Source organism: Nannobrachium achirus (assembly GCF_963921795.1).
Source record: "Nannobrachium achirus genome assembly, chromosome: 14".
Lineage (NCBI taxonomy): Eukaryota > Metazoa > Chordata > Actinopteri > Myctophiformes > Myctophidae > Nannobrachium > Nannobrachium achirus.
Genome location: NC_137821.1, coordinates 61,818,462 through 61,837,974, shown reverse-complemented (window position 1 = coordinate 61,837,974; position 19,513 = coordinate 61,818,462). Strand labels below are relative to the sequence as shown.

Here is a 19,513-nt window from a genome sequence, read left to right as displayed (position 1 = left end):
ACAATTAGGCTACATTTTCACTAAATGCTTTTTAGTTATGGATTGATTAGTTAGTAGGCCTACCCATTGTTGTGCTGGACAGACAAATTGTGGGCAGGTTACAAAGTTGCAGTGTTTGTTGTTTGAGGAGGCAAGATTCATTTACTTATTAGCCAATTTATAAAATAATCTTGTAAGATTAATGGAATACATGTATAATTCCAGAGTTTTGCCTTTTATGGTTATTTTTCATTTTCAATTACAAATATCGTGATATATCGTTGATGACATTTCTTGCAATATATCGAATATCGCAATATATCGAATATTGTGATATTATTGTTATCAAGAGCCTAATATCGTGATAGATATCGTATCGTGAGATAGCAATATCGTCCCACCCCTATTATGTATGTATATTGGACCAGTTACCCATATATGGAGACCCCTGGTACCCATATATGGAGATCCTAGTACTGATATGCTGTGAGACCCCAAACATGCTTATACTCAGTTATTTGTTATGTGAAAGTCCTATGACGTCTATGACATCTGACATCATACATACAATCCCTTTTATGCCCATATATGGAGATCCCTGTCTGTAGAACCAGCCACACATATGGTGGTAGGTAAGTAGTACGATGAGGGATGCAGTATTGTGGATGGTAAGTACTGTAGGTAATTAGATGATGGATGCGGTATGGTGGTTGGTAGTTAGTAGATGAAGGACACTGTATGGTGGTAGGTAGGTAGTAGATGGGGGATGATGGTAATAGGTTGGTAGGTAGACCATACTGCTGTGGTGGTTGGTAGGTTGATAGTTAGATTAGGGATGCAATATGGAGGTACATAATTAGATGATGGATGCAGTAAGGTGGTAGGTAGGTAGTTAGATGATGGATGCAGTATGTTAGGTAGGTAGGTAGGTAGGTAGGTGATAGATGCTGTAAGGTGGTAGGTATGTAGTTGAATGATGGATGCAGTTTGGTGGTAGGTAGGTATGTACAGTAGGTAGATGAGGGATTCATTATGGTGGTAAGTAGATAGGTAGTTAGATGATGGATGCAATATGGTGGTAAGAGGGTAGTTAGATGCGGGATGCAGTATGGTGTGGTATAGTTAGATGAGGGATGCAATATGGTGATTGGTATGTATGTGGTTAGATGAAGGGATGCTGTATGGTGGTAGGTAGGTAGTTGTATGAGGGCTGCAGTATGGTGGTAGGTAGGTAGTTAGATAAGGGACCCAGTATGGTGGTAGATACTGTAGGTCTTTAAATGAAGGATGCACTATCATGGTATGTAGATAGTTAAATGGTGGATGGTTGAAACCGCAGTTTATTATGAAAAACGGCACATCATGTCCGTGTCTGTCCGTCCGTCACGTTTCTTACGGTCTATGGGTTTGCCGCTCTGACATCATGCTGACTCTCACACTCTGACATCACGCTCTGACAACACTGTGATGTGAGGGGAACCAAATCCCTTTTGTGCCCATATATGGAGATATGGAGATCCCTGTGATGCCAGGGGAACCAAATCCCTTTTATTGATGATGTCATCAATATTGATGATGATGACATCATCAATATCATCATCAATATTGATGATGTCATCAATATTAAGCCCATATCTGTTAATATCTATGGGTACCAGGGGTCTCTATATATGGGTAACTGGTCCGATATATATCACTGGTCAGATGACCAAGATATGGTGCTTTTCACCTTTAGGTGTCTTACTGGTAGGTAGTTTAATGAGGGATGCAGTATGGTGGTAGGTAGGTAGTTATGCCTTTGGTGTAAGATTTTCACTTTCTAGGATAACTATATTGACTATATACTCTATATAGGCCTATAGGTTGATACAACACATTATCCCACCGGTCACAATTGTGACCGGTCATAAAACACACCTTTTCACCTACTTTTTCATGAAAATTTCAAAAAAATATGATTGATTATTTCAAAGGGTTACTAATGACACAATATTTGAATATTCTTATGTCTGGGAAAAAATCGGGATTAAACGGGTTTTTAATGTGTTTCTTTGGTTTATTTTTTACCTATGTTAAACAAGTGCAAAACAGGTGCTGCTTTTCTAGACTGACTGCCTGTCAGACTGACTGTCATTTTGCCATATGTTGGGAGTTAATAATTGCTTCTCTGCTGACGCACGAGCCATGAGGACGTATTTTGTGAGCTTGTAGATCTGCCATTTCCACTATTTGTACCAAGCCTATTTGTATTCAAATGTTTAAAAAAAATATTCAAATATTTTTACATTTTTACAAGATATATAATTATATTTGTTTAAATAGCAGATCTACAAGCTCACCCTGAATTTCAGACTGATCGTGGGACTGATCGGTACCCGTGGGTTTGGGCTCGGGACCAGGCCCGGTTGAAGGACATCTGACACCCTGGGAAATGTACCTATGATGCCTCTGAAAGGCTAAATAACAACACAGAGAGACTATACTGTTGAGACTAAAATGAAATAACAAATTGACTTCAAAATTAAATAATCATCACCTTTCTTCACAGCTACAGTAAGTGTCTAAATGGGGAGGATTAAGAAAGTCTGACAAGTGAACATTATAAATCTCGTCTGTCTTCTCACGCAACGCCTTTCTTCTCCCTCTCTCTCGGTTATTGACTGATGATTGCTACAATGAAAAAACAAAACAAAAAACAAAAGAATCAGTGCCTCACACACACACACACACACACACACACACACACACACACACACACACACACACACACACACACACACACACACACACACACACACATCCTATGCATGATGAAATGACAGTTTTACTCACCCCCTTAGAAGTGGACATTTCCTGCCTTGCTGCAGCAAAGTCTTCTATAATTCTGGAGTATTCCAAATCGCGAGCTATTTCGTGCTCGATAGCTATTTCTGCAAGTCCATTGAGATGGTCTTGAGACATGCTTGATCTCATGTAGTTCTTCAGGAGCTTCAATTTGGAAAAGTTTCTCTCGGCAGAGGCCACGGTTACTGGCACAGTCAGCAGTATGCGCAGAACAACACTAAGATTTGGATACATGTCCAAGACGCTTTTCTCGTAAATGTAACACAACATGCCAAATGGAGATTTAGGAGTGTTTTGGGGATAGCTGTTGGCAATTAGTCTTATCTCAAGGCACATGTCCTGAGCATCGATGTCCCCCATTTCCTCAGCAAAATGTTTATACCTCTCAGGCAGTGTGCCGTCTTCAATCGCTGTCCACATGTCCGCGGTGCTGAAGAGGAATCCATATAAATCATTGAATCTGTCTAGCTGTGAAAATCACTCTCTGATGCTGGACAGAGCCTTGTCAATCAGGGGGAGAAATATTTCAAGCTTGTAGTTTTCTTCAGGTGTAATTGATGGGCAATCATCTTTACCCTCATAATCAAATAGAGCTGTTTTTTTTTCTCTCTATCACTGTTCTGGGAATCGAGTGGTTTTTCCACTGTGGCCTTTTCAGCAATCGCTCGTGCGTCTGTACGCGCATCCATGAACCCGTTCTCTCTGAAGTCCTCGAGAAATAGTATGACAGCATGGATTTAGTTTAGAAGGGCTTCCATGCTGACTGTGGGACTCTGTAGTTGTTTGCTCACTTTATTTATTTGAAACGAAATGTCATGACACACCACAACGCTCACGAGAAATGGCCCGTTATTATTTATTTTGATAGGCTTTTGGCCTCTGTTGCCGTTACACCATCTTTGTGCTGGAGTGCATAGTACTCCAGCGCTCCCAGTGCTATGTGAACATCTTCTAGGTGGTAACGCAACACCTTTACGCTCTCTATATGTGATTCCCAGCGGGTGTCTGAGAGGGCTTTTACAGTCAGCCCAGAATCATTTTTGCACTCCCTGATTCTTTGCTTTCATGTTACTCCTGTTATCATAACTTTGGCCCCTGCAGTCATTCACTGATGTCGAGACCCAGTTTTTCCCAGTGAACTCACATTGAATAAATACAGTGAAATGTTCAACAATAGAAACAACAGCAGGCTTTTCTTCTGTTTTTGGGACACAATTCACAATGCACAAAATGGCTGATGTCGGGTGAATAATATTTAGCGTTGTGCACCTTTTCACAGATGGACTGGAGAACCATCGCTCCTATCCTCACAATCAGCTCATTCTGTATGTGCTTGCTGAGGTAATGAGTGGTTATGTCACGTCTCTCGATTCTTCGCAAGTGCTTGCTCATTACTGGGTCGTGTTTAGCCATCAGCTCCACCTGTCCTAAAGAATAACCATTGGAGTGCTTGTACAATTTGACTGATGTCCCACAAAAGGCCATGTTGCGTTCAGCTAAAGGGCAGATGATGGAGATAATTCTGCACAGCACTTCTCTCCAATATTATTTTTTTCTCTTTGATCCATGTGTTGCCAGTAAACAGTCTTCATAGTAGCCATGCCATGAGCGTGTGCCACGCTTCCATACAACGGGTGTGTGCTTTTGATTGCTCGTGAGCTTTTAGAATATCCCTATCCATCCATCATATCCCTCATTTGACAGACTGATGTCACGTTTCCCGAAGAGCAAGCAACAAAACAGAAAACCCTATCCTCAGATTTATAGTCAATGGTGTCTGACTATAACTTCTTCATTATAGTCAATGGTGTCTGACTATACCTTCTTCATTATAGTCAATGGTGTCTGACTATACCTTCTTCATTATAGTCAATGGTGTCTGACTATACCTTCTTCATTATAGTCAATGGTGTCTGACTATACCTTCTTCATTTCAATAGTGTCTGACTTAACCTTCTTCATTATAGTCAATGGCGTCTGCCTGGCCACTAGGCTGACTATACCTTCTTCATTAAATACTGTACCTTGTCCCTAGTAAGTAAGTGAACTGGGGATCGTTGTGTTGCCAGATTTTTTCCAAAAAAACAAGCAGCCAGGTCTATGAAAATAAGCCCAAAAGAAGCAACTAGGCTCAGTGTTACTACTTTACATTGGCTATTTGAAAATAGCAGATCAGCAAGCTCACAATGTGTGACATCACAACACGTTGTGAGCTTGTAGATTGTAGAGTGGTTATGTCACGTCTCTCGATTCTTCGCAAGTGCTTGCTCATTACTGGGTCGTGTTTAGCCATCAGCTCCACCTGTCCTAAAGAATAACCATTGGAGTGCTTGTACAGTTTGACTGATGTCCCACAAAAGGCCATGTTGCGTTCAGCTAAAGGGCAGATGATGGAGATAATTCTGCACAGCACTTCTCTCCAATATTATTTTTTTCTCTTTGATCCATGTGTTGCCAGTAAACAGTCTTCATAGTAGCCATGCCATTAGCGTGTGCCACGCTTCCATACAACGGGTGTGTGCTTTTGATTGCTCGTGAGCTTTTAGAATATCCCTATCCATCCATCATATCCCTCATTTGACAGACTGATGTCACGTTTCCCGAAGAGCAAGCAACAAAACAGAAAACCCTATCCTCAGATTTATAGTCAGTGGTGTCTGACTATACCTTCTTCATTATAGTCAATGGTGTCTGACTATACCTTCTTCATTATAGTCAATGGTGTATAGTCAATGGTGTCTGACTATACCTTCTTCATTATAGTCAATGGTGTCTGACTATACCTTCTTCATTTCAATAGTGTCTGACTTAACCTTCTTCATTATAGTCAATGGCGTCTGCCTGGCCACTAGGCTGACTATACCTTCTTCATTAAATACTGTACCTTGTCCCTAGTAAGTAAGTGAACTGGGGATTGTTGTGTTGCCAGATTTTTTCCAAAAAAACAAGCAGCCAGGTCTATGAAAATAAGCCCAAAAGAAGCAACTAGGCTCAGTGTTACTACTTTACATTGGCTATTTGAAAATAGCAGATCAGCAAGCTCACAATGTGTGACATCACAACACGTTGTGAGCTTGTAGATATGCTATTTTCAAAAATATTGGGTAAAACAGTACAATATTTTTGTTAAACATTTTAACAACTTAAATCTTGTATGGGGGTCCCTGGCACCACATATTTGCAAATGGGGTTCCCAGTATTTTATAGATGTTTCCTTATTTTAGAGTAAATGTAATTTTCTTTCGCAGAAAAATGTGCTGGAAAAGGTAGGCTACTCCCATTTTTTACAAAAGTATCAATTTTAGTAAAAGTATCAATAGTTACTGAATTATAGAAATACTCTGTTACTCTGTTACCGCTACTGTGAGGTGATGTTGTTTGGGCTGAAACAGTGCTCTCTTTTCACAATAAAATGTCACCCGCCCGTGTTTAGTCCCGTACTGCCCGTTCCCGTACCCGCAAACGTATAAAAGTATGTTTTCCACCTGTTTTTGCCTGTCAAACACGGACCCCCGCCGGGTATTCATGGGTACCCACTACCCGGACCGTTGCAGGACTCACATTAGATTTTCACACATCATGGGTGCAAGTGGACATTTTAGCCTAAAGGTGGTGCTAAAGTGGAGGTCATGAGGTCAGCAAAGCAGTAAGTTTAATCCTGTGGGGAGAATAAATGTGATCAACAAGTTTCATGACAATCTGACCACTACTGTACATTTAGAAATGTCGTGACAGTGAACATTTTGACTTAATGGTGGTGCTAGAAGAAAGACTATTTGAACACTAAAATCAGTTGGGGTCATCCTCTGGGGAGCATGAAGGTTCACAGTCTTTATTTATATTATTCTTTTCAACATATGTTGTTGTTTATGATGTTTATGTAAGCTCTCAATGTGCGACATATTGTGAGCTTGTAGATCTGCTATTTTGGCTGAATGTTCAGCGCAGAATAGGGTCATAGACCATATGTTGGCACGCTACCTTAAACAATGTCTAACTAGATAGAAGATCTCTTGGTTGACTTCATTGACAGTGAATGTGGTCTAATCTGTTTGATTTTACATTTCATCTTTACAGACTTGCTGGCTGTGACCTCAACAAGACAGACTGTGAAGGTGTGGCTTCAGCTCTCAGCTCTAATCCTTCACATCTAACAGAACTGGACCTCAGTGGGACCAAACTGGACCATTCATCCATGGAGCTGATCTTTGCTGGACTAAAGAGTCCACATTGTAGACTGCAGGTCCTAAGGTCAGACTAATTTACCAACATTATTTGTATTAGTTTAGTTTGACTATTTATTATGTGATTACATGAATACTGTGGTGAGACTTTATTTGAAGAGTGTGAATAAGGTTGACATCACGGTAACCCACACTGACTAAAATAATGATAAAGTACAGTGACTACAGTATGTGATCCATCATGGCTGCTAGGGAACGATCATATCCACTTACTTAGTCTAAAAGGAACACCGTTGGGGTCCTTGTTATCCAATTCATCAACATATAAAGTATCATCAAAAACATTCAATATCATCACAAGTATAATCACTATATGTACAGAGTAGGAAAAAAATGGTGGGGCTAAGTAAGGAGTTGGGGGGGTGGGGGGGGGGGAATCTGATCTCTATGGAAAAATAAATACAAATACATGTTATGTTTTAGTGCTAGGTTTTATATTGTATATTCACTGAAATATTCACTGTATTGTAATAAACAGCAACAGCTTTAATTCTATGCATAAGAAAGAACAGCGTTTTTAAACAAAATACTATATAGTTCTTTTTGTCCAAAGGGTGGCGATATATGAAATGTTGTGGGGTCACTTCATCAGTAGGGTTCTTTCTCCAGGGAGCATCAATGTGCTCCATAAGTTTCATGATAATCCTCACATCAGAGTCCTGCACAGGTCCAATTTTGACAACCCGCGTCCGCCCCGCCTGTCATTAATCAGATCCACGGACCGACCCGCTACCCACAATTACATAAAGTCTAAACCAGATCTGCCTCGCCCGTCAAAAAACGGAACCGTTGCCCGCCCCGCTACCCCCGATTACACGCAGTTAAGTAAATAGCCTACAGCAGTGCATGCGTGCTTCCAAACAGCATCGCACTCGATCATCCCCGCACGCCCAGTGTTTGCGACGCAATATATTTATTCACATTTTCACAATAAAATGTCACATTTCCACAATAAAATGTCACCTGCCCACATTTAGTCCTCTACCGGCCATTCCTGTACCCGCAAAGTTATAAAACTATATTTTCTGCACGTTTTAGCCCGTCAAACACGGGTCCCCGCCGGGTACCCGGACCGTCTGCCTCACATTAGATTTTCACACACGTGTGCAAGTGGACATTTTAGCATGAAGGTGGTGCTAGAGTAGAGGTCATGGGGTCAGTGAAAGGAGAAGGTTTAATCCTGTGGGGAGTATAAATGTGATCAACACGTTTCATGACAATCTGACCGGGTACATTTAGAAATGTTGTGACAGTGAACATTTTGACCTACATGTAATGGTGGTGCTAGAAGAAAGACTAATTTGAACACTACAATAAGCATACTTTAGTAATATTATTATTTTTATGATGTTTATGTAAGCTTTCAATGTGCGACTTATTGTGAGCTTGTAGATCTGCTATTTTGTCTGAATGTTCTGCCCAGAATAGGGTCATCGGCCATATGATGGCTCTCTACCGTACGCCATTTCTAGCTAGATAGAAGATCTCTTAGTTAACTTGACTGACAGTGAATGTGGTCTAATCGGTTTGATTTTACATTTAATCTTTACAGACTTGCTGGCTGGGGCCTCAAAAAGACAGACTGTGAAGTTGTGGCTTCAAGTCTCAGCTCTAATCCCTCATATCTAACAGAACTGGACCTCAGTGGGACCAAACTGGACCTTTCATCTGTGGAGCTGATCTTTGCTGGACTAAAGAGTCCACATTGTAGACTGCAGATCCTAAGGTCAGACTAATTTACCACCATTATTTGTATTAGTATAGTTTTACTATTTATTATCTGATTATAACATTAATACAGTGGTGAGAGTTTATTTCAAGAGTGTGAATAAGGTTGACATCATGGTAACCCACACTGACTAGAATAATGAAATGGTACAGTGACTACAGTATGTGATCCATCATGGCTGTTAAGGAATGATCACATCCAGTTATGTAATCATTTGACTGTCAAACTGGTGTAAACACAGACTGGAAGGTTTGCTGGTTCCTCAGCCCACCAACACCAGCAGTCTGATCAATTATGATCACTGTTGTGTCTCTAAGAGTTTCAGAGTAAAACGGTCCATTATTCTGAAATGCTGCTGATAAAACTGTCTCCTGTCTGTTTCCTATGAGTTATTTATTTCATAATTATAACAACACAGATGTTTCACATGTATTTAGTAAAAGTAATGGAAAGCAAAACTGCTACACAATTATGTGATTTGTTTCACTTTCTTCGTGTAAATGATTGGTATTATTATTATTTGTACATGTATGGACCTCAGTGGGACCAAACTGGACGATTCAACCATGGAGCTGATCTCTGCTGTTCTAAAGAGTCCATGTTGTGGACTGCAGACCCTAAGGTAAGAGTTTAATACCATTATTTGTATTAGTTTAGTTATAGTTATAACAACACAGATCTTCCACATTATTTAGTAAAAGTAATGAAAATAAAAATTGCTACATATGTGATGTAGATCAATATTTTTTTTATTTGAGAAAATAAATTAATATTCATCACGTAAAATATTATTATTATTTGTACATTTGTCAGTCTGTCTGTTTTGTTTTCTTGATGATAAGAACCTGATTTTGTTAACACCCTTTTTTCATGCCGAGACGGTGATGAGCTAAACAAAGCTCTCTGATGGCTTAAATTTAACGAGACGTTTATGTGTGATTTCTGTTGACAGCTATTACAATAGCTCATTTACAAGCTCATATTTTTTGTGTGCCATAGGGTAGCGCTAGATGAAAGGCTTCATCAGTAGGGTTTGTTCTCCTGGGAGCATCAATGTCCTCCATACATTTCATGACAATCCTCACAAAAATTTCACACATCATGTGTGACAGTGAATATTTTGCCCTAATGGTGGCGCTAGAAGAAAGACTATATGGGGAGCATGACGGTTCACTGTCTTTATTGTGTATTATTCTTTTCAATATATGTTGTTGTTTATGTTGTTTATGTAAGCTCCTAATGTGCGACTTATTGTGAGCTTGTAGATCTGCTATTTTGGCTGAATGTTCATCCCAGAATAGGGTCATCGGCCATGTGGTGGCACTCTACCTTACACCATTTCTAACTAGATAGAAGATCTCTCAGTTAAAGACGCACTTCAACGGAAATTCTCCATTTGCTCCACTTCCTTATGGTGACGCAGTTCCTAGTGAAACGGTCCAGGAAGGAGGGACATAGCGCTGGGAGGAATGTGATTTGATGGTCAAAAAGTAGGCTGGCCATAACTCATTGAAGACATTAATATGTAAAGACGGGTGGGCTGACAAAAGACACTGAGTCTAACAGCGTCGCTCCCATAGACTGACAAGGCAGCACTATAGAAACATTTTTGTGAGATGAGATGTCGGCCGCGGCTTTTGATTGGCTGAACCGGAGGTAAGCCAGCGCAACATACTGGCTCTGCTGTGCGGGGAGGACGAACGGGGAGGCGGGGGAAGGGGGAAGCCACGTGAACCAGCTGCTTGCGGGGAGTAGCTGAAGTTGAAGTTGATTGACAAAGGCACCTGTCAATCATTCTGACCTCATGAATTGTTAAGTGGAGTTAATGTAGCCTCTGTCATCACGCATTACGTGCTTTTTTAGGGGCTGTACTCAGGGCTGTAAGTGTCATGTTATAATACAAAACACTGTACTTTTTTAGCCATCTACTGTTAGGTATGGCCATAATATCACTACAGATATGCTCTAAAAGTGTGAAAAAAAACATGTTTTTAATTTCACTACATCTATAACTTCAGTGAATGTGGTTTAATCTCTTTGATAATTTCTGATTTTACATGTAATCTTTACAGACTGGCTGGCCGTATCCTCAAACAGAAACACTCTGAAGGTGTGGCTTCAGCTCTCAGCTCTAATCCTTCACATCTAACAGAACTGGACCTCAGTGGGACCAAACTGGACCATTCATCCATGGAGCTGATCTCTGCTGGACTAAAGTGTCCACATTGTAGACTGCAGGTCTTAAGGTCAGACTCATTTATTGTATTAGTTTAGTTTAACTTTTTATTATGTGATTATAACATGAATACTGTGGTGAGACTTTATTTGAAGAGTGTGAATAAGGTTGATATCATGGTAACCCACACTGACTATAATGATAAGGTACAGTGACTACAGTATGTGATCCATCATGGCTGCTAGGAATGATCACATCCACTTACTTAAAAGGAACACACCAAAAAAAAGTCCTTATGGTCTTATTTCCGTTGGGGTCCTTGGTTTTCAATTCATCAACATAAAGTGGCATAAAAAATATTCAATATCATCACAAGTACAAAACACTATGTGTACAGAATTGAAAAAAAGGGTGGGGGTGAAGTAAAGAGGGGGGGGGGTGATATTTCTGGGCTGTTTTGAAGGAAGCCAGTGAACTACATGTTTTCAAATGGTGACTGGTGGTGTTGTGTTTATGTATAAATAAAACATGAGACTTTGAGTCTAAAAGCCCTGCTGTTTAACCCAACTGGACCAGCACTCTCACTAGTTTCTCTGTAAAATAAAAACTAAGTCAAATAAGTAACATTATGTCAGGTAACTGGTCTACAAGCTCACAGTTGTGAGGTGCTCATTGCTGTGGTGCAAACAATTATAAATCTGGCTTTATAACCCAGCTCTCTATGGAAAAATGAATACAAATACATGTATTTGCACACGGCAGCTCCCGTTCATGGCCGTTCAACGTCTTGGCTTTCACATGGAGAAGAAAAAATACAGCCGCGACGATATGTGTGTCCAGGGGTCTTCAACGTTTTCAGGCCGGGGACCCCCAAACTGATGGGGAGACGGAGCAGGGACCCCCTACCACCTCGTAGGGTGGGGGGGTCGGGGCTACGACATATTTTTTATTTTAAACAAGTTACAGCGAGCAGGGTGGGCCGTACCACTACCACTTATTAACTGAGAACAAATGTCAATAATATCAACAATCTGTCAATTGCATAGTAATCATGTATTCAAGCTATTCAAAATGGATAGAATCATGATTTATTTTTTAACATAAATGTGTAAAAAGGCAAACAAAAAAAAAAACATTTTTTGAAAACCTTTTTTTTTTTTTTTTTTTTTTTACCAATAATTTCGCGGACCCCCTGCAGTACCTCCGCGGACCCCCTAGGGGTCGCGGACCCCCTGTTGAAGACCCCTGGACTGTAAGCTATGGTCCACAGAAAACAGACGTTTTGACCAATCAAGCCATATGGGAAAAGAAGCAGAGATAAATCCATGTTTTTGCAGGAGCTTGTTTACAAAGCAATGAGGAAAAGGAAGTGAGCAGCAGCGGCTTTTGCGAGGCATCATGGGAAATTGAGTTTTTCCGCTCGCTAGTGGCCACCGCAGGGTGGAGGTCGTCGGTTACCATGGTAACCAGTTAACACGTCCCTGGACGTGATAACGGGGCCGTGGCGCTCCACTGGGGGAATCCTTATCACGTTCCTGGACGTTTTTATTATCCCATGTGTTAATCCTGTGAGGAGAATGAATGTGATCAACAAGTTTCATGTCAATCTGACCAGTACATTTAGAAATGTTGTGACAGTGAACATTTACACTTAATGATGGCGCTAGAAGAAAGACTATTTAAACACTAAAATATGTAGGGGTCATCCTCTGAGCAGTCTTTATTTATATTCTTTTCAATGTATGTTGCTGTTTATGATGTTTATGTAAGCTCTCAATGTGCGACATATTGTGAGCTTGTAGATCTGCTATGTTGGTTGAATGTCCAGCCCAGAATAGGGTCATCGGCCATATGGTGGAGCTCTACACCATTTTTAACTAGATAGAAGATCTCTTAGTTGACTTCATTGACAGTGAATGTGGTCTAATTTATTTAAATGTACATTTAATCTTTACAGACTTGCTGGCTGTGACCTCAAAAAGACAGACTGTGAAGTTCTGGCTTCAGCTCTCAGCTCTAATCCGTCACATCTAACAGAACTGGACCTCAGTGGGACCAAACTGGACCATTCATCCATGGAGCTGATCTTTGCTGGACTAAAGAGTCCACATTGTAGACTGCAGGTCCTAAGGTCAGACTAATATACCACCATTATTTGTATTAGTTTAGTTTGACTATTTATTATGTGATTACATGAATACTGTGGTGAGACTTTATTTGATGAGTGTGAATAAGGTTGACATCATGGTAAACCACACTGACTAGAATAATGATAAGGTACAGTGACTACAGTATGTGATCCATCATGGCTGCTAGGGATGATCACATCCACTTACTTAGTCTAAAAGGAACACCATTGGGGTCCTTGTTATCCAATTCATCAACATATAAAGTAGCATCAAAAACATTCAATATCATCACAAGTATAAAACACTGTACAGAATAGGAAAAAAAACGGTGGGGGCGAAGTAAGGAGTTTGGGGGGGGGGGGGGGGGGGTGATTACTTATCGCCTGTCTCAGGGAGAGGTGATAACTACCTCCACATTTGACCTCCTGAAAGGTGAATTTTCAGGGCTGTTTTGAAGGAAGCCAGTGAACTACATGTTTTCAAAATTGGTGACTGGTGGCCCTGCTATTTAACCCAACTGGACCAGCACTCTCACTAGTTTGTCTATAAAAATAAAAACTACGTCAAATAAGTAACATTATGTCTGGTAGCTGATCTAAAAGGTCACAGTTGTGAGGTACTCGTTGATGCCATGCAAACAATTATGAATCAAGCTGTATTACCCAGATCTCTATGGAAAAAATAAATACAAATAAATGTTATGTTTTAGTGCTAGGTTTTATATTGTATATTCACTGAAATATTCACTGTATTGTAATTAACAGCAACAGCTTTCATTTCATGCATAAGAAAGAACAGCATTTTTAAACAAAATACTATATAGTGCTTTTTGTCAAAGGGTGGCGATACATGAAATGTTGTGGGGTCACTTCATCAGTATTTAGGGTTCATTCTCCAGGGAGCATCAATTTGCTCCTTAAGTTTCATGATAATCCCCACATCAAAGTCCTGCACAGGTCCAATGTTGACAACCCGCGTCCGCCCCGCCTGTCGTTAAACAGATCCATGGACCAACCCGCTACCCGCAATAGACCCTATTCACGGCCCGCCCACGCACGCGCACTCAGCTAATTTCTCAGTAACTTCCTGGTGCTGACGTCAGCTTTGAAGGGTAAAACAACACAGAAATTGCTGGACTTAAAGCCAACATCTCATTATTTCGAACGGTAAAGTAAATTATAACGCTTTGTGCCTTTTACTATCTTGTGTTCTGTATCATGCTAGCCGTATTTTATACTTCACTATTCGTAAATTGCATTAAATTTACGATTTCTGTTTTAACTCTCCCCTTCAACCGTGACGTCAGCACCAGGAAGTTGCGTAACGTGAATTTGGTTAATTACATAAAGTCTAAACCAGATACGCCTCGCCCGTCAAAAATACGGAACCGTTGCCCGCCCGCTACCCCCGATTACACGCAGTTAAGTAAATAGCCTACAGCCGTGCATGCGTACTTCCAAACTGCATCGCACTCGATCATCCCCGCACGCCCAGTGTTTGCGACGCAATATATTTATTCACATTTTCAAAATAAAATTTGAATTTTCACAATAAAATGTCACCCACAAACATTTAGTCCAGTACCGGCCATTCCTGTACCCGCAAACGTATAAAAGTATATTTTCTGCCCGTTTTAGCCTGTCAAACACGGGTCCCTGCCAGGTACCCGGACCGTCTGCCTCACATTAGATTTTCACACATGTGTGCAAGTGGACATTTTAGCATAAAGGTGGTGCTAGAGTAGAGGTCATGGGGTCAGTGAAAGGAGAAGGTTTAATCCTGTGGGGAGTATAAATGTGATCAACAAGTTTCATGACAATTTGACCGGTACATTTAGAAATGTTGTGACAGTGAACATTTTGACCTACATGTAATGGTGGTGCTATAGAAGAAAGACTAATTTGAACACTACAATAAGTCTGAGCAGTCTTTATTAATATTATTCATTTTTTATGATGTTTATGTAAGCTCCCAATGTGCGACATATTGTGAGCTTGTATATCTGCTATTTTGGCTTAATGTTCAGCCCAGAATAGGGCCATAGGCCATAATGGTGGTGCTCTACCTTAAACCATTTCCAACTAGATAGAAGATGTCTTAGTTGACTTCACTGGCAGTGAATGTGGTCTAATCGGTTTAATTTTACATTTAATCTTTACAGACTTGCTGGCTGTGATCTCAAAAAGACAGACTGTGACGGTGTGGCTTCAGCTCTCAGCTCTAATCCTTCACATCTAACAGAACTGGACCTCAGTGGGACCAAACTGGACCTTTCATCTGTGGAGCTGATCTTTGCTGGACTAAAGAGTCCACATTGTAGACTGCAGATCCTAAGGTCAGACTAATTTACCACCATTAGTATAGTTTTACTATTTATTATCTGATTATAACATTAATACAGTGGTGAGAGTTTATTTGAAGAGTGTGAATAAGGTTGACATCCCCACTGACTAGAATAATGATAAGATACAGTGACTACAGTATGTGATCCATCATGGCTGCTAGGGAATGATCACATCCAGTTATGTAATCATTTGACTGTCAAACTGGTGTAAACACAGACTGGAAGGTTTGCTGGTTCCTAAGCCTACCAGCACCAGCAGTCTGATCAATTATGATCACTGGTGTGTTTTTAAGAGTTTCAGAGTAAAACAGTCCATTATTCTGAAATGTTGCTGATAAAACTGTCTCCTGTCTGTTTCCTATGAGTTAATTATATTCCAATGAGATAATTATAACAACACAGATATTTCACATGTATTTTGTAAAAGTAATGGATAGCAAAATTGCTACACAATTCTGTGATTTGTTTCACTTCCTTCATTGGTATCATTATTATTTGTTCTTTTATGGACCTCAGTGGGACCAAACTGGACGATTCAACCATGGAGCTGATCTCTGCTGTTCTAAAGAGTCCAGGTTGTGGACTGCAGACCCTAAGGTAAGAATTTACCACCATTATTTGTATTAGTTATAGTTATAGTTATAACAACACAGATCTTCCACATTATTTAGTAAAAGTAATGTAAATAAAAACTGCTATATATGTGATGTAGTGAAATTTATTTTTTATTTGATAAAATAATTAATATTCAATTAATTTTCTTCATATAAATCATTAGTTGCGACAGTTCACAAGTTACTATGAAAAGCTCCACCGGCTGTCTGTCCATCACATCACATCACACTTTTGGCTCTACTCTTATCTCCGGCACCGTTGCCCCTATCCTTCAGCCTGCTTCCAGACCATTTACTCCGCCCACTCTCAGAGTGGACTCTTTCTCTGGTCTGGAGCTGAGTACATGAATCTGCATTTATTTTCGGCTCCTCCAATGGGGGTGGGGGTGGGTGTGGGTCTAACGAATATCCAATCCGCGCAGCAGTTGAAACGATTCAAACGAAGTTCACACACACAGGCAGGCTGAGTAAGACACACACACGCGCGCGCGCTGATTTCACCAAGCTGTTAATGTTGATTACATTTTTCTGGTCGCAGTTCTGTGTGGAAGCAGTCACTGGCACAGACAGAGACACACACAATCACACACACACTCCACGACCGTGCGTCGCGTCCACCGTGGGTCTTGATCACCGTGCGTCGCAATCACTCACGCGCGCACGCTCGCAAAAAAGTCCCTCCACCGTAAATAGGGACAGTTTCAGACTACTGCGTGAGCTGAGTCTGAGATCAGGCTACCTATCCTTGCCAAACTTTGCACACACACTCCTTGGCTCCCAAACCACATCCTCCGCCCCTGATTTCTCAAATGCCCCTCTTCTAGCGCCAACCATAAGGTTGCGTTTTGCCGTGGCTGCGTCCGAAATCCACCCTATTCCCTATTTTAGTGTACTAAAGGGGCGTTCCACCATTTTGAAGTAGTGTCCGAATGTATAGTGAGCTTTTTTGTACCCTAATATAGTGGACTCAAATATACCACAATGCGTCTGGATTTGTGGGGTGCATTCGATGGTCACTATTCAAGCCCTACCGCCCCACAATGCACTGCGCTGCGGCCGCTACCTCGCGCTTTGAGCACGCGCATGCAGTGTGCACGCAAACACGCACACTGCAGACTCTTTTCTGGGCAGGAGGCAACGGTGCTGCGTAGGCGTAGCCATCTGTTGCTGAGCAAACGCAAACGAGCCGCCTGTAGCAGAACCACCGGCTAAAGAAAACAATGCATACCAATGTCCACTCAGCGGTTGAAGAATTATTCATGGGCGTGTTTCGGCCGGTACTTTAATTCACCAATCAAGTTTGCAGCTGTCATCACCTTTAAGAGCGTCAGAACTGGCATAAAACTCTGCATAAGCCTTCTTGAACAGCTTTGAAATGGATGAAGGGGCGACGGTGCTCTCATCTTTGCATAGACAAATGGACAGTCACAGACAGCAATGTAGGCTTATAATTCTCTCTAGCACCTTATTAAGTGTAGTCCGTGTTTTCTTTGCTTATTCACATATCAGTGATATCACTTGAAAGTCACTCTGGTGTGTGTGTGTGTGTGTGTGTGTGTGTGTGTGTGTGTGTGTGTGTGTGTGTGTGTGTGTGTGTGTGTGTGTGTTAATCTAGCTGTTTGTTCTTTATAGGCTGACAGTAGGCCTATCGCGGTGCGGCAGCGCCCTCTCATTTGGCCAAAATGGCTTTTAGCGCATAAAAGCAGGTTCAACCACGTCTAAATGCTATGCTTTATTAAAGGCAAGCTTCTTAACAGCATATTGACACATTGTGCTGCACTTCGCCCCCCGATTTACATAATCTCCGTTAAATATGCGAGCAACACTAAAACGTAACGTTCAGCACGCTGATTACATTCAGCGCGCATTTTATAATAGCAATAACGCATATGATGGGTGGCGCTCGCCGATTTGTGTGCTCAAGGCGAGTTTCAAAATCGAGTCTCACAGCATCGCTCCCATAGACTAACAAAGCAGCGGCTACGGAAACAATTTTGTGTTCATAGGAGATAAGAAGTCGGCTTAACCATAGGCAAGCAAGCGCAACACACTGGCTCCACTGTGCGGGGAAGACGAACAGGGAGGTGGGGGAAGGGGGAAGCCACGCGAACCGGCGGCTCGTGGGGGGAGCTGAAGTTGAAGTAGTTGAAGTTGACACAGGCACCTGTCAATCATTCTGACCACAAATTATTAAGTAGAGTTAACATAGACTACGCATTGCATTACGTTTTTTTTAGGCGCTGTACTTAGGACTGTAATTGTCTTGTTATAATACACAATACAGGATTATTTTTTTTCACTTCTTTGCCATCTACTGTTAGGTATGGCCATATTATCAGGGGTGCACATAACCTTTTGGGGCTAGTACTCAGGGCTATATATATATATATATATATATTAGGGTGCATCAAAATTCAATGCAAAAAAAAATTATCTCATTCCATCTTGAACTTTGTTCCACTGTCTATACAAATGATTTTAGCAAAGTTTGGGGGAAATTCATTCATAGTTAGAGGTGCAACGCAGCATGTCAAATTTAGGAAAAAGTGACATTTAGGCTGCTTTTAGAGCTTTCATTTCTTGATAACAGGACATGACAATTTCTCAAAAATACAACAAATAGTTTGTGAGAAGGTGTTTTTGACAAGAGAAAGCATGTTTAATCAAGAAGAAACATTTATATTTTCATTGAAAGTCAATGAAAAAGTATTGAAAATATTGAAATATTGTCCTAGTTAAGTGACATTTCGGCTGCTTTTAGAACTCTCATTTTTTGATAACATGACATGCCAATTTCTCAAAAATACAACAAATAGTTTGTGAGGAGGTGTTTCTGCCAAGAGAAAAGGTGTTTAATCAAGAAGAAACATTTACATTTTTATTGAAAGTCACTGAAAAATATTTAAATATTGTCCTAGTCATTCACTGTGTTCAGCTTGCTCTTATAGGTGCGAATATTGGGCTGTTCACGGCGGTCATGCTCAACTGATTGCAGCACATTCTGAAGGTGTTGCTCACTTGGCTGCTGCCACGAAGTCTGATGTGAGTTTGACCCCTCACTCGGCACAGTCATTCACAACATTGATGGCACGCACATTCGCCACACCTGCCTGGAATGATGCACTGGTACCCCAATCCTCTACATTGAGTGGAAGTGCTGTATCGATTTGCAACTGGTGCATACCAAACCAGCAGGTTGGGTTGGCAAGGTCGGCTAACCTGGTGGCCGGTGAGAGGACTGGAAACTTTGGCTTACCGAAACCAGTGCCAAAGTGCTACTGTGGGGCTTGCATGGGGAGGTTATCTGGTTTGTGCTCCAAGATGGCATCCGCAAGTGCATGCTGCTGATCAGCTGGCTGGCATCTTGGTGCTGAGGACTGCCAGGGGCAGCATCTAGTGGTGCTTCCTGCGCTTTCATGGCTGATGTTGCAATGACCTCGTCAACAGACGTACT

At 41.1% G+C, this 19,513-nt stretch overlaps 1 protein-coding gene across 1 annotated transcript in view; it reads left to right on the top strand.

The window, feature by feature from the left end:
* The window catches only part of LOC308298172 (protein NLRC3-like), a gene marked incomplete at both ends in the record, with an annotated part of 33,393 nt that extends 14,345 nt beyond the window's left edge, over positions 1-19,048 (top strand). The window contains 3 exons of the mRNA XM_080741728.1: positions 6,901-7,074; positions 10,869-10,906; positions 19,008-19,048. Coding sequence (XP_080597854.1) covers positions 6,901-7,074; positions 10,869-10,906; positions 19,008-19,048 — 253 coding nt within the window. The remainder of the gene's footprint in view (positions 1-6,900; positions 7,075-10,868; positions 10,907-19,007) is intronic.
* Between the last annotated feature and the right edge of the window lie 465 nt (positions 19,049-19,513).